The sequence below is a fragment of the Sordaria macrospora genome, chromosome 1 (genome assembly GCF_033870435.1).
Source record: "Sordaria macrospora chromosome 1, complete sequence".
Lineage (NCBI taxonomy): Eukaryota > Fungi > Ascomycota > Sordariomycetes > Sordariales > Sordariaceae > Sordaria > Sordaria macrospora.
The window spans coordinates 2,590,135-2,604,605 of NC_089371.1; the positions used below are offsets into that span (position 1 = coordinate 2,590,135).

The following is a 14,471-nucleotide window of genomic DNA, read 5'->3' on the forward strand; positions in this document are numbered from 1 at the left end:
CCGTTGGTCCGAGTATTACCCCTGAAAAATGTCGACGTCAACAATACCTACAAAGTTTGAAGCGTCGCAGGAGGGGTTGATACCTAAAGTAAGCTCCTGTTCAGGGGAATTCGTCAATGATTACTCATGATGTGCAATGCTATTGCAGTCAGGAGGCATATGGGTACAAGACGCTTGTCCGTGACTGTTCGGATTTGGGCCGAGCAAGGAAAACATGGCCATGATTCACATACCTTGTCCGATGCCGATGATATACTCAAAGGAAAGCAGCAAATAAGACTTGACTCCAACGTGGTAGTTTGTAACAAAGGTATTCCATGGATTTCTAATAAACAAAACAAGCAAGCATAGCGCTCAGAAGCTATACCATAGGTATCACAGCAACTCTCTCCCATGCAACAAAAGACTCCCAACCCAGCAACACCAAACCACACCCTTCCGATCATTTCAATAACCACCTCACATCAACAAACGCCAAGCACCAAGCAACAGCGCGGCAAAACCGGTGCAAACACCCATTAGCCACTGTAGCGTCTGGAACTTGACCTGCTCCAACTGCTGCCTCAGCGCCGCCACCTCCTGCTCGATCTTGGTCTCCGTCTCCTTGATCTTGAGCTCCTGCGACACGGCCTCCTCGCGGATGCGGCCCTTTTCGAGGTTCAGGTCGAGCCGGACGCTAGCCTGCGTGCGGCCGATCTCGTCGCGCAGCCGGCTGTTGAGCTTGGCGATGTCGTTGGTCAGACGCTCGTGCGCCGCCCGCGTGGAATTGGACTCGGTGCTGTCAGCCGATAGCAGCTCGCTGCGCAGCTTGGCGAAGTCGACTTTTTGCGTGTAGGTCGCTTTGGCGGCATCTTCACGGAGGACCATGGTTCGGGTCAGGTTTTGTATGCTGCTTAGAAGGAAGAGGAGTAGTTAGTCTCGGATTCGGAGAGGGGGAAAAGGGCCCAGAAAGGAAAAGGGGGCGGAGACGGAGGCAGTCAAGGGAGCTTTACCTTTCTTCGATTACGTCGTTTAGGACTTTCATCATTGCTACCGATTGCTCTTCTGTAAACCCATCTTCTTGTAGGCGCTGGACGAACTTGAGCGTGTCGAAGTGGTGGTCGCGCCTTCGTGCCGCGGAAGCATGGAATGAGCGTCTTAGGGACGGGTTGCGCGCAATGGTGTTAAGGGATCGCGGCTTCAAATTGTTTTTGCTCGGTGCGGTACATTGGGCATGATCAGTCGACCGGCTCGAGTGGAATGATCGCGAAGAGCAGAGGGATTGCCATGTTCGTGATTGTTGCTCGTGAGCTTGTAGGAGGATGGAGGGAATCGTTCTGGGCACGTTGGGCGAAAGAGGAGCTTGCCAGCTTAACCGCGGGAGCAGGAATCGTGGGAGGGATTGCGCAGTGTTCATTGTCTTTGTCTTTGGCGGTTTGGCTTTTGGTACGTTGCGTATACTTTGAGAGGCAGGAAGGGGTGCGGTCGAAGAGATATTGTGACGAAACGACGATAGTTATGTTGTTGAACGGGAGAGTACGGGAAGTTCTGGAGCTTCTGGGAGATTGGAGCTGGGTATGGGTATGATGTCGTTGCGGAACTTGGTCACCACGTCAGTCACACTTTCAGATGGTCGGGACCTCGCCCGGCATTCGGAAGGGGCAGTAACATTGACGAGGTTCCCATGCGTCGTCCAATCTCCATAGCCGGACCCACTGTGTTCTGCCCGCCGCATTCCAGAGTCTTGGCATGTGGACAAGTCAGGCGGCCTGGGCGGATGCGGCGCTTGCTTGCTGTGGCTGGTGTTTTGGTTCCTGGCAGCGCGAAACGTCCCGCCAGGCTGGGCCCCACCTCAACTTGCGCTGGCAAGCCACAACCCACCAGTTTCTGACGTGCACGTCCCTTGCCTCCTGCCCGTCCATAAAAGAAGCCGAAAACTTTTTCGCTTTTGGACTTTTTCTTCTTTTTTTCTCCAATTTTTACAACGCATTATATCACATTCTCGGAACTCAACTTGGATGCGAGGTCCCCGGCTTCGGCCGGAGCTGACCCAGGACCAATTCATCGATTTCGAACAGAATGGAGAAAAGACAATAGTGAACAATCTTGGGTGCGGTGCTTTCCTTGCCTTTGGCAACAATGGAAAGGGTCGCAATGATTGGGCGTACATACCTACTTCGACGATATGCTTTATTATGGTGTGATATGAGTGCTTCGCCATTGTCGATGAATGAGTGCTTTGCCAAGTGTAGCGACGTCCTCGATGTCCAAACTGTGCAAGCTCGTGGGCAATCGTACAGACCGAATACCTATTCGTGTACACTTCATTCTACGGAGCACGATGCCTGCCGTCCATCAGAACAAAATGTGCCACAGCCCCGGCTGTTGACTGCTCATGTGTTCTATTGCGGCTTGGAGAAGCTCGTTCTTGGTTCAGGCAATCAAGTAGCTCATGTCTGCGCATGCTTTCGTTGATGCCTACAATCTAAGCTCAACATCGACCCTCTAAGTCTCTTTCCATTCACGGGTCCTGAAAAGAGGCAAAAAAATGGGAGTGAACTGCAGTTTTGGGTTGTAAGATACCTCAAAATCACGGCGATGGCGAAATCTGAAAACAGCAGCCTGACGTGCCAAACGGAATAAGACACCGGAGGCTCGCCGCAGAGCCAGAACGCCAGAGTCGTCCCGTCCCACCTCACTCCTTATGTTCACTCGCTTGCCGCCTCTCTGCTATGGGCAATGTAAGGTTGTATTCATTTCGTGCTTCACATGTCCCTAGGTTCGCAGCGAGGGTTGTGATGCTAGTGCAGTTTACAAGTCGTCTGAACAGTCTGGCACACGATACCTAATGCCAGCCATGGTGCTACTTGCATTACACGGGGTCGGGGGAGTACAGTGAACAATAAAGTGTAATGCCCTTCTAGTCCCACCTGGGGCAATGGATCGCTACTGATCGGTTGCTCCCTTTGGACAGTAAGATGTCAAGCGGAAAAAAAGGAAAACGACGGGCCGGTGGAGTGGTAGAAAGGAAAAGGGAAAGGCAAAAGATCCTGCTCCGCCGGCCCGTCGTTTTCCTTTTTTTCCGCTTGACATCTTACCGTCCAAAGGGAGCAACCGATCAGTAGCGATCCATTGCCCCAGGTGGGACAGTTGGGTGATATACTTCATGGTTCATCGTAGTACCCAGGCACCTACCGACGGTGGAGGGCAGAGACACATGTCGGGGTCATATTTCTTTGAACTCTAAATGTTTGCAGGTACAACCGCTGAGCCAAACTGTTTAAAGAGAACACCTGAGGGTTTGCCATGTAATGAAATCTTAATTTATTTCATGTATACATGAGGTATCGAGTGCTACAAGCTTCACTCTGCTGCACGCTGCCTGGGCTCCTAAGTTGGCCCGGCCCGGCGTCCCTCGATGTGTCCCAAATTGTGTTCGCGGAGGGGTTGATATTTCATGTCATCCATGTCATCCATCCATCAATCCATCCATCTCTTCGTATCAGAATCCATTCGCCAACATAACCATTCCCAAGTAGTAACAATAACCCGGCCGGACTCCGAACAACGACGTGCCGTTTCTCTTTTCGCTTGAAAAATATTCGTCTCGTCGTGGAAGAATAAACACAATTTGGTTGGTAGCTCTGTTGCGTGACACTCGAACTGCCTCTTTTTTCTCGAGTCTGTGAGGATTGGAATGACAGTCCGTCATTCAATCATCCAGTTGCTCATTTGTCGCCGGGCTTGACGATGCGGCAGACGAGGTCAGAGCCATCGACGGAGTCACCCTCGCGGACGGCGAGGGTGGAGACAACACCGTTGTGGGGAGCGGAGATGACCATTTCCTACATAACACGGATTAGTAATGAGACATTTGCAGAGCAGGGAGGATAACGTACCATCTTCATGGCGCTGAGAACGGCTAGAGGATCGCCCTTCTTGACCTCGGTACCGTCGTGGACGCGGAGCTCGACGAGGACACCGGCCATGGGGGCACCGACCTGGCTGGAGTCGGTAGGATCGGCCTTGGGTCTGCTGACGTTCTCGACCGACGCCTTGTTATCGTCGACGGTAACCTGGCGGACCTCACCGTTCATCTCGTAGAACACCTCACGCTGGCCGGTGTTCTCAGAGAGAGGGCCGACAGCAAGGAGCTTGAGAATGAGGACCTTGCCCTTCTCGAGCTCGACGTGGAACTCCTCGCCGATCTCGGGCCTGGACAGGAAGTACTTGGTGGGAAGGACGGAGAGATCACCGTACTTGGCCACGAACTTCTTGTAGTCCTCAAAGACCTTGGGGTACATGACGTAGCTGGCAACATCGCACTCGGTGACGCTGCCGAACTTGCGGGCAAGCTCCTTGCGGACCTTGGCGAAGTCGGTGGGCTCGAGGAAGAGACCGGGGCGGGCGTCGAGCTTGCGACGGCCACGGAGAGCCTTGGTACGGAGAGGCTCGGGGAAACCGCCGTAGGGCTGACCCATCATACCCTCAAGGAACTCGAGAACGGAGCCGGGGAAGTCGAGCTCGCCAGCGCGGGCCAAGACGTCATCCTTGTTCAGCTTGTTGGAAACCATGAACTGAGCCAAGTCACCAACGACCTTGGAGGTGGGGGTGACCTTGACGATGTCACCGAGGAGGTCGTTGGCCTCCTCGTAGGCCTTCTTGGTCTCGAGCCACTGAGAGCCGAGGCCAAGCTGGGAAGCCTGGAACATCATGTTGGTGAGCTGACCACCGGGGATCTCGTGCTCGTAGACCTCCGGGTCAGGACCAGTGAGGTGGGCCTCGAAGGGCGAGTAGAGGAGACGAAGCTGAGACCAGTAGGTATCAAGAGCACGGACGTGCTGGACGTTGAGACCAGTGTCCTTGTCAGTGCCATCAAGCGAAGCAATGATGGCGTTGATGCTGGGCTGGGAGGTCATGCCAGACAAGCTGTCAGTGGCAGCATCAACGGCATCAGCACCAGCCATGGCGCAAGCAACCATGGAAGCGACACCGGTACCCGCGGAGTCGTGAGTGTGGACGTGGATGGGGAGGTCGGGGTACTTCTTGCGGATGGCGCCGATGAGGAGGGTGGCAGCGTGGGGCTTGAGAACACCGGCCATATCCTTGATACCAAGGACATCAATGTCGAGAGCGACAAGCTCGTCAACCAGCTTGAGGTAGTACTCAAGGTTGTACTTCTTGGTAGGGTTAAGCATGTCACCGCTGTAGCAGACGGTACCCTCGCAAACACCGCCAGCCTTCTGGACAGCCTTGATACCAACCTCGAGCTGGTGAATGTCATTGAGGGCATCGAAGACACGGAAGATATCGACACCGTTCTTCTTGGCCTGCTCGACGAAGTGCTCAATGGCGTTGTCGGGCAGAGAAGCGTAGGCAACACCGTTGGCGCCACGGAGGAGCATCTGGAAGGGAATGTTGGGCACAAGCTTGCGCATCTTGCGGAGTCTGTCCCAAGGGTCCTCATAGAGGAAACGCATGGCGACATCGAAGGTGGCACCACCCCAGCACTCCAAAGAGTACAGGTTGTGGAGGGCGTGGCTGGTCTCCTTGGCAATGTTCAACAGATCGACGGTACGAACACGGGTAGCAAGGAGAGACTGGTGGGCATCACGCCAGGTGGTGTCCATGAGAAGGCAGCCCTTGTAGTTGCGGACAGCCTTGGCGAAGGCCTTGGGGCCCTGCTCGAGGATGATCTGGCGCCAGCCCTTGGTACAAGGCTGGGTGACATTGATCTTCTGGCCGGAAGCATCGTGGAGCTCAGGAACGATGATATCGCCCTTGAACTTGGGCTCACCGATCTGGCCCTTGATGCTGCTGCCGTTGACGGCAACATCACCGAGGTAAGCAAGAAGCTTCTGAGCACGGTTCTGGCTGCCCACAAGATCGAAGAGCGAAGGAGTATCATCAATGAAGGTAGTCCAGCAGTTGCCGTCGATGAAAGTCGGGTGAGTCAGGAGAGAAGCCAGGAAAGGAATGTTGGTCTTGACGCCGCGAATGCGGAATTCGATGAGAGCACGGAGCACTTTGCGTCGGGCGATTTCGTAGGTCCTGGATAGTAAATTAAGTTAATACAAGTCTTATGAAGACATCAAGACTGTGGGATGACTTACGAGCCATGGCAAGAGACCTTGACAAGCATGCTGGATTCGAAGGGGTTAGTACGTGACTCAGACTAAGAATTGCGTAGGAATTTACCTGTCGTAGAACGCTAAAGTACCTCCATGTTAGTGACATGATATCAATAGGTGGTGGTGATGATTTGAGGTGACGACGGCGAGGGTGTTGATATGTTGATGCGTCGAGGCTCGAAAGGCTGCACACGGCGCACGGTCCACCCCTTGAGATTTTGTGGATCTTCTGGACTGGACCCACACTAGTGGTCCAAACACCTGCCATTTGTTCGCAGCGAGAATGCCTTTGGTAAAACAACAGTCTGGGAATTGAGGTGTTGTTTTGAATGTTGCATGCATTTTCTTGATTCAACAAGGCCTTGAGCTGATTCGAAAACGCATGGGGGAAAGGGTTTGATGCCGTTACCCTGGTTCCTAATGCATCTGATGGGTGACAGAATGCATCGAGAAATACTGGGAATGCCTCATTGGGAGTTGAAAACTCATCAAGTGGTGCATTTGAGGTCTTGGAGTTTTGAGGGAATGTTTCGGGGTATGAGAGGGAAGGGAGAATAACTCACGAGTAATGACGGCACCGGCAAAGCCGTTGCCACCGTCGAGACGGACACCGTTACCACCAGCACTGCGGTAGACCTCAATCTTGCCAGTATCGGGCTGGAAGTTCTTGGCAGGATCCTCAGTGGTGATACGGCACTGAATGGCGAAACCACGGGTGGTAATGCGGTCCTGGGTGAGACCAAGCTGCTCAAGAGTAGCACCAGCGGCGATCTGGATCTGAGCGGCGACAATGTCGATACCGGTAATCTCCTCAGTGATCGTGTGCTCGACCTGGATACGGGGGTTGATCTCAATGAAGTAGTAGCGGTTCTGCTGGTCAACAAGGAACTCAGCGGTACCGGCGTTGCGGTAGTTGACCGACTTGGCGAGCTTGACGGCATCGGCCAAGATGGCATCGCGAGTCTCGGTGGGGAGGTCCTTGGCGGGGGCAATCTCGACGACCTTCTGGTGACGGCGCTGGACGGAGCAGTCACGCTCGTACAAGTGGACAATGTTGCCGTGGTTGTCACCGAGAAGCTGGACCTCAATGTGCTTGGGCTTGTCGAGGAAGCGCTCGACGAAAACGGTGCCGTTGCCGAAGGCGCTCTTGGCCTCGGAGGTGGCGCGCTCGAAAGACTCCTTCAGGGAAGCCTCCTCACGGACAACACGCATACCGCGACCACCACCGCCATAGGCAGCCTTGATGATGATGGGGAAGCCGTACTTGTCGGTGAAGTCCTTGACGGCCTCGAAGGTCTCGACAGCACCCTCAGTACCAGGGACGACGGGGACACCGGCGGCAATGGCAAGCTTGCGAGCAGAGACCTTGTCACCAAGAGCGTCGATCACTTCGGGCGAAGGGCCGATGAACTAGAGAACAAGTTAGCGCTCATGCACTCCTCATTGGGTGAACCATATGAACCCCGCGCTCTAGCTAGGCGCGGTCTGGGCAACTTACGATAAGGCCGGCCTTCTCGACTTTGCGAGCGAACTCGGCGTTCTCAGAGAGGAAACCGTAGCCTATGGGAGGATCAGTACAATACGACCTCAGGGCCTTCAGGTGACCGGGTCTGTCCTACCGGGATGGATCATCTGGGCGCCATGCTCGACGGCAATCTTGACGATCTCGTCGCCAGCGAGGTAAGCACCAACGGGAGTGTACTGTCCACGCTTGCCAATGACATACGCCTCATCGGCCTCTGTATTCCTAGTATCAGTAACTGTAGCTGTAGCTTTATCGCACGCCAGCCAAGGCGCTGCCGCTGGCCTGGGCTAAATCGACGAAGGGATATTGGGAGAGGGTAAAATCGCGCATACTCTGTCTGTGCATGGAGAGACGGTCCTCATAACTGGTAAAAGTTAGAAGCTGATCGAACAGAAGGGAGTAGAGTATGGTATGGAAGAAGCGCTTACCTGAAGACGGCAATGGTGTGAAGAGACAACTCGTGAGCCTGCGCAGTTCCAAACGTCAGCCACGCCCACAGCAAAGACATGCACGGGGAAGATATTGGTAACTCACAGTTCTGAAGATCTGTACAGAGGTATCGGAAGTAAGTATCGATTTTCATCTCATGTTTTGAGTGTTCATGGCGGTTGGACATACACGAATGGCTGGATGTCACTGTTAGCGCATCGCTCGGGAACATGTGACATGAGGGCAGGTAAGTACTTACGAATTTCACCACGGTTGGCAACTGTTTCCCAGGAAAACCCGACGTTAGTACATTTTTCCATGTAGCTTCATAGACTTTTGCGCGCAGAGGCTCGATTGATCGCGACAGCTCTTGCGAGTAGCCAGCAATCGCACACCAAGCACGTTCCGTCTCTTTATGGAATGCGAATGCGACTGACCCAGGATCTTGTTCAACTGCATAATAGTCGAGTTGGCCCTGATGCGGTGGACGGTCTGGGCCTCCTTGGGGACATCGCCCTCCTCGAACACCTCCTCATACTGGTCGGCAGGCTTGTCGGAGGCCATCTTGACTCAATTGACGCAAGGTCGTGGTGTGTAGAGAAGAGAAAAGCTGGTGAGGTAGGGATTGTGGAGGGGGAGCGAGCTACTTGAGTCTTGAGGCAATGACGAGGTCGGCGGGGTCTGTCCCGGTAGTGGGGTTATCAGGGTTACGGCGCGACGTGCTGCAGCCAAACAGCGGCTAGACAGACTAGGTTGAATTGGCGGGTACCAGATGTACCGAGACAAGCTCACAGAGCTCCGGTTAAATCTAGATGGGTACTTTGCTGCTCGGACTATACAAAACTAACTACTAACAGGGGGGCCGGACAGCTTCCGGGGCTGAGCTTATTCGCAACTCAAAAAGGAAGTTTTTACGTTTACTGATATACACAGAAGCGCATAGGGCGGTCCAGAAGCTACAGCGAGAGAGGCACACTCCTTCGCCGAACAGAAAAAAAAAGCAAAGAAGGCAAAATTGATGGGGGCAGGACTTTCGAAGAGGGAGAGGCCTGGACGAGGACGGGGTCTGTGAGGGGATTTTTGTCTAGCGATATGGAAAAGTGAGAAAAGAGTCAGACTCGCCATCCATGAGAGCTCCTCAACCGGAGCGGGACCTAAAAAAATGGTCAAAACTTTACCCAGCTTCAGCAGGGATGTTCGTTGTAAGTCAACCTGCCAGTCGCATCTTGCAAGAACCTCATTCACGGATTCATCATCGCTTTGTATGGGATCACTATCATGGCTTTGACGGCATCGCTTCCACTTGCTAAGATTGTCTGTTGTGGCCGCGGGCTATCGGTACGTCGACAAGAAATGTTGGTACAGTACCTACGTAAGTGTTGTACATGTATGTACCTCTCAGATCCCTAGCCCGCCCACTCCTTTCTCGAGTCTATCAGTTCCAAGCATCCCTATCAAGGAAATTCCGCAACCCAAGAGGGTGGTCTGGTGACTCAAAGCTTGTGACTTGGAACTCACTTATCTCCTTATAATAGCGCTTTGCAACGGCATGTCATCATACCACAGAAGGTCGAGGTAGGATAGAACTAGTAAGTATTTCCTTCTGTAGAGCCTGGAAACTGAGCAGTGAGCCGCGAAGAGGCATGCATGTTGCATGCCAGAAGTACACTGCAACATTCATGGCCACCAGATTTAGGATGCACGACGGTGATTTGAATGTCCCCACGCTCCAGCTCTCTGTCCTTGATGGGTGAAAAAGGCATAGCATTATAAGAATCGAGTTTACACTGCCCCGGGCTCTCTGGCTGTATCCCCCACTCTTTTCTGCGGGCAAAAAAAGCACATATTCGAGCAGTATGCTTGCGTTTTCTGCTTGCTTTGTCATAACCCTCAAGATATATCCCCCGGAATTCTGTGGTAGAGCCATAAAATTTTCGACATACATATATTGAGTAAGAGGCACGGCAGGATTGAATTGTTTGGCATCTACAATGTTCGCAAGAAATGGCCCGGCGCCGAAACAGAACCCCGCACTATGAGAATGCCGTTTATCACACCTGTTATCAAACCCCTCCCACTGGCTCATATTGCCTCTTTGTGGAGCCAGGCAACGATGATCAGCTTAGACAAGTTCTCAAGGTGTTGGGGAGCTCTACCCACCATCAACCAAAAGCAATTTGACGTGGTTTGATGGTGAGAAAGTCGGCTCCTGCAACCAAGGAGTGGGGGATTCTTCGGCGCCCGTATTGGTCCGGGGACCGGCAACGGGGATGGATCAAAATGAATGGGTCAATCCGGGGCCGGTCATTGGTTCGGGCGATTCCAGGCCGGCAAACCCATTGCATATCGCGAAGATAGATCCGGGCACAGGCACGACAGGGCCGACAGCGACACCCACGACACAGGGCTTGACAGCAACATGCATCGTCAGCGCGAAAATAAAAATGCCCAAAACTCCATTACAGTATCATTTTCTGAAAGTATCGGTACTTCGTCTGTTTTGGCTGCTTGTCTGGTGTGGATGGATCCATCACCCCAACCATCCTGCTTTGCAACCCCACCTCCAATTCGGAAACCCCACTTTTATTGAGGTTATTTTCACCTCCCGCTCACAGTCTTCGTACCTTTTGTATCGAGTCCGAAGGCTATTCGCACAACAAAATCACACGGGCTGATATCCAAGAACCTTGCGGGTGTTTTTAACCCCCTGCACGGCTACTGACACTGTGGGATCCGTGGGCTCGCTTCCTGCAACTTTGGCTTTGACAGACGCAACCCGGCGGTGCGACACCGGAGGCTGGATCATCCAGGGCTCTGAAATGGGTTTGGTATAACTCTAAAAAACGACCGCCCTGCCCTGGATTTGTTTCTTTTGGCTCTGTCAGTATCTTTTTGAGTCATAACAACTGGCGGCTTTTGGTTCGAACGTCTTGAAATCCAGGCTGACTTCCCTGAACCTGGCAACGACCAGTTCAGCTTTCAGAAAAAGAAGCGAAAATCTAGCCAGAACTGGACCGACACAAGCCAGCCTGCCCGTGAAGCCACTTTCTCCAACTCTGGAGCGAAACACACCATTGGCCCAAAAGATCATCTGATAGATCTCGCAACCGATCTCCTCATGTTCTCGTATCAACAACCGAGGATAACCACGACAGATTTTCGTTCTCATATCGACGTTTCGGCTGTTGGCGATCTCCAGCGTTACGTCTGGGGAAAAGGAAGTCTCACTATAGGTTAGACAGGTTTGATGGCCGACGATTGACGAATCCCCTAGCTATTGTCGTCCAAACTCTCACTTATACTGGACGTTCAAAGTCTTGGCGGGTGGTTGCTGATCTACGATTGCCTATTGGCTCGGCCGACGGCAATGCTACTGTACAGAGCATCAACTATCAAGGTCCAAGGGCTATGTCTTCACATACTATTACTATGTATACAGCAACCTATCTCCAAGATACATTGCTTGTCCCTTGCCAGCACAGGATAGTGGATGAATAACCTTCGACATGTGCTCTGCGTGAACCAACACCTCCATTATTACCAGCCGAGGATTATGACATTGTGAGAAACGAAGTTCGGAATATTTATCCCGGGTACAAAAGCACGAGTCCTCAACATATCACCGACAAACAAGCCTCACTCATCATATGCCGTTCTTAGACTGCTACGTGCTCGAGACACCGCTACTATTCCATCATAACCAAGGAACTTATTACACATAGTCAGATTAGTCTTGATCACAAGACCCTAGCCGCTACAAAGCCAAGGAGACTGTTCGTTAACGTGATCCCCTTCCTTTCCATCTGGGACAGTTTACCCCGAAACAAAAACGACGTCAATTCCAAGTCCACTTTGGCCAAAGAGTTGTAACCCAAGCCGATCACTTAAAACCCAAGCCAAAAGGAACTGTCAAAAACCCCAATCAGCCCTGCAGATCGTCCTTGTCTTGCTCGCCTTGCCCCATACATGCAATTCTTGGAGCAAGCTAAGAAAAGAATCACCACCAGGTTTTAGCCGGCTCAGGAAGGTGGATTGTATCCCACTCAGGTATGTATGGGGTAAAACAGAACAAGAACCCGTTTTTAGTCACGTTTCTCTCACCCTGCGGGCGTGCCGAACGTTCCATCGAACGGATGGGGGAAGGGCGGGAACGGGATGTCGCGGGGACGTTTCGGTTCGTGCAGACATGTGGTCGGGCGGGGCCGGAGCGGGTTTCACCACTTCCTACTTCCTCGGTTACATACCGGTACGCACGGGAATCCGATTGTTGAACCATGATTTCGGGGGTTCAGTTCAGCTGTCAGAATTTCGAACATTCCGTTTTTCTATTCGCACGGCTACTGTAGTTCCAAGGTAGGTATCGGTACTTACGTACTTTCTTTGTTTTGAACCCCTAACTCAATGTCAATATCAATGTCAATGTCATTGTACCTATCTCCGTCGGTTTGCGAATACCGTTCTACGCCGAGGTCGGTTCCGAAAACCCACGACGAATGAATGTCCGCCGGACGACTTACACGGATCTTTCGTTGGGTTTTACCTATATCCACTTGTACCTCGGAATAACAGCAGTTCAGACACAAGTAAGCATCAGTCTTGTCTTTTAGTGTGAAAAGAATACATCACACCGCTCCTTAACCGGACATCATGAGATGAGCCTCATGACTTCCAGAACCAGAGGCAACAGGACCACAACACCCAAGTCCAGCAACATTCCATTGTGGAGTTGAAACCCTCTTCCAGGCTTCCGTTAGTGCTCTCCACCTCCACGGACAAAAGGTCGAAAGTAGTGGTTCATATAGATGATCGCTTCGAGAAAGAAATGCCTAAAATTACCCGTTTTCCCTATGTACCTATTACTCCTCAACCCATCGCCGTCTCACATGATAATATCCGTACCAATTTCATATGCCAGATCTGACTCTGATCCCGTCGTGGTTCCTTCGCAAATGCAAGGTACAGCACAGCTCCCCGGCCATCTTCATCACGGCATTCACACCTTCGACAGCCTCGACAGCGACAACGGACCCTGATGTCCTAATATTACCCTTTTATGACCTGATCGCATCCGGTCCGTACCAACAATCTTCAAAGCCCCCCTTCAAGTGCGAAAGAAGTGAGGACATCGACGAACTGCCTACCGGAAACAGTCCGTCCATCTCACCCACCTCACTCCAACTCCCATCCCTCATTTCACCTCTCCCGCCCTCCCTCCCCTTACTTGCTGCCAACAACCTCCTTAACCTTGGTCTCGACCTTGGCCTCAATCTCTCTGGCCTTCTCCTTGCCAGCGTCCACCGCGTTCTTGCCCGCAGCCACCGCGTTGTTCAGACCCTCCTTCTCCTTACCGCCCCAGTAGTTGTAGTTCAGGTAGCGATAGCCCTGCGTCAGCTGGGCCGTCTCGTTGACGGCGTGGCACAGGAACAGGAGGTAGTTCTTGGGCTGAACGGCGAGCGAGTAGCGCATGAAGGTGGCCGAGTAGATGCAGAGGGCAAAGGTCATTTGGCCAGAGATCCTATATGATGTTAGGCCAGGGTTCACCATGTCGAAGTGAGTGTGTGAGTGTGTGAGTGTTTTATGACGAAGCATGGCTATTGGGTTAGGTTGTCTGGAAGGCTCGTGAAGGAAGAGCAAGCAACATAGAAGGCAGGCTGAGGTTCGTAGTTGATAGATAAGGGCACACACAGTTCAGGACTCTTCTGTGTATCCATCACAGCCGCAATGGGGATACCAAAGTTGGAGGCAGGGCCCCAGAAATCTACGAGAGTACATCTATATATCAGCAAGCGTGTCCAATATTTGTTGTTGTTTAAGGTATGTTCTTTTTCCACTGGGTTCACCTGGCAAGCATCATGCTGCGGGAGCTTATGCAGCGCTACGGTCTCGGTCTCCAAGACCTGTGATACCCGTATCGAACCCCCAAAGAGCACGTCCTGACAGAACCGTGTCTTTGGTGATGTTCTACCTGGACATCCTTCACCATGATGCTGGACCCCGGACTTATCGGGGATTGGCCGGGGGGTCCAGGATCACGACTCAAGACCAGGCGGGTCGCTGTAGGTATCTGGCTGGGGTAAACTGGGGTATGGGGACTTACGCGTTGAGCAAACATAGTTCAGGACGGGGTGAGACCTGATCTTCGCATTGACAGCTTTCACAAGGGCAGCCATTTTGACTGTTTTTAGACGGATCTTATACCGACTTTGGCGCGTCACTGATAAAGAGATTGGATGTGGCCCGCGAAGCCGGCGAAAGATGCAATCAAGAAAGTTGGGGTTCCGTCCGCTCTAAGCACGAGCCACCACCGTTCACCTTGGGACTCAGCTGAGTGGGTGAGGCTGCCAGCTGCTCAGCTCGGCACTGTCATGGAGTGGGGCAGCCTTATGGATTGGAGATACGTACCTCTT

At 52.5% G+C, this 14,471-nt stretch overlaps 3 protein-coding genes across 3 annotated transcripts; all 3 read right to left on the reverse strand.

Moving 5' to 3' along the window:
* Positions 1-279: 279 nt before the first annotated feature.
* Positions 280-1,723, reverse strand: SMAC4_05968 (uncharacterized protein). Its single transcript, XM_024655315.2, has 2 exons — positions 993-1,723; positions 280-889 (listed from the first exon to the last, which is right to left on the reverse strand). The coding sequence occupies exons 1-2, from the start codon at positions 1,394-1,396 to the stop codon at positions 460-462; spliced, it is 834 nt and encodes a 277-aa protein (XP_024511216.1). The 5' UTR covers positions 1,397-1,723; the 3' UTR covers positions 280-459.
* A 1,549-nt stretch (positions 1,724-3,272) lies between these two features.
* Positions 3,273-8,660, reverse strand: SMAC4_05967 (uncharacterized protein). The gene is made up of 6 exons (XM_003351040.2): positions 8,502-8,660; positions 7,730-7,912; positions 7,609-7,670; positions 6,674-7,520; positions 3,879-6,004; positions 3,273-3,824 (listed from the first exon to the last, which is right to left on the reverse strand). Exons 1-6 carry the CDS (start codon positions 8,626-8,628, stop codon positions 3,708-3,710), a joined length of 3,462 nt encoding a protein of 1,153 aa, XP_003351088.1. The 5' UTR covers positions 8,629-8,660; the 3' UTR covers positions 3,273-3,707.
* A 4,090-nt stretch (positions 8,661-12,750) lies between these two features.
* On the reverse strand, positions 12,751-14,326 carry SMAC4_05966 (uncharacterized protein). The gene is made up of 3 exons (XM_003351039.2): positions 14,162-14,326; positions 13,750-13,822; positions 12,751-13,579 (listed from the first exon to the last, which is right to left on the reverse strand). Exons 1-3 carry the CDS (start codon positions 14,232-14,234, stop codon positions 13,282-13,284), a joined length of 444 nt encoding a protein of 147 aa, XP_003351087.1. The 5' UTR covers positions 14,235-14,326; the 3' UTR covers positions 12,751-13,281.
* Between the last annotated feature and the right edge of the window lie 145 nt (positions 14,327-14,471).

Coding starts and splice junctions, on each gene's coding strand:
- SMAC4_05968 (XM_024655315.2), bottom strand. CDS start 1,396: ATGAACACTGCGCAATCCCTCCCACGATTCCTGCTCCCGCGGTTAAGC. Junction 890..992: donor AACGACGTAATCGAAGAAAG/GTAAAGCTCCCT, acceptor CCTTCTAAGCAG/CATACAAAACCTGACCCGAA.
- SMAC4_05967 (XM_003351040.2), bottom strand. CDS start 8,628: ATGGCCTCCGACAAGCCTGCCGACCAGTATGAGGAGGTGTTCGAGGAG. Junction 7,913..8,501: donor GCAGTTGAACAAGATCCTGG/GTCAGTCGCATT, acceptor AGCCCAGGCCAG/CGGCAGCGCCTTGGCTGGCG. Junction 6,005..6,673: donor TGCCGGTGCCGTCATTACTC/GTGAGTTATTCT, acceptor CCCGACGCAAAG/TGCTCCGTGCTCTCATCGAA.
- SMAC4_05966 (XM_003351039.2), bottom strand. CDS start 14,234: ATGGCTGCCCTTGTGAAAGCTGTCAATGCGAAGATCAGGTCTCACCCC. Junction 13,823..14,161: donor GAACTATGTTTGCTCAACGC/GTAAGTCCCCAT, acceptor GTACTCTCGTAG/ATTTCTGGGGCCCTGCCTCC. Junction 13,580..13,749: donor ACACAGAAGAGTCCTGAACT/GTGTGTGCCCTT, acceptor AACATCATATAG/GATCTCTGGCCAAATGACCT.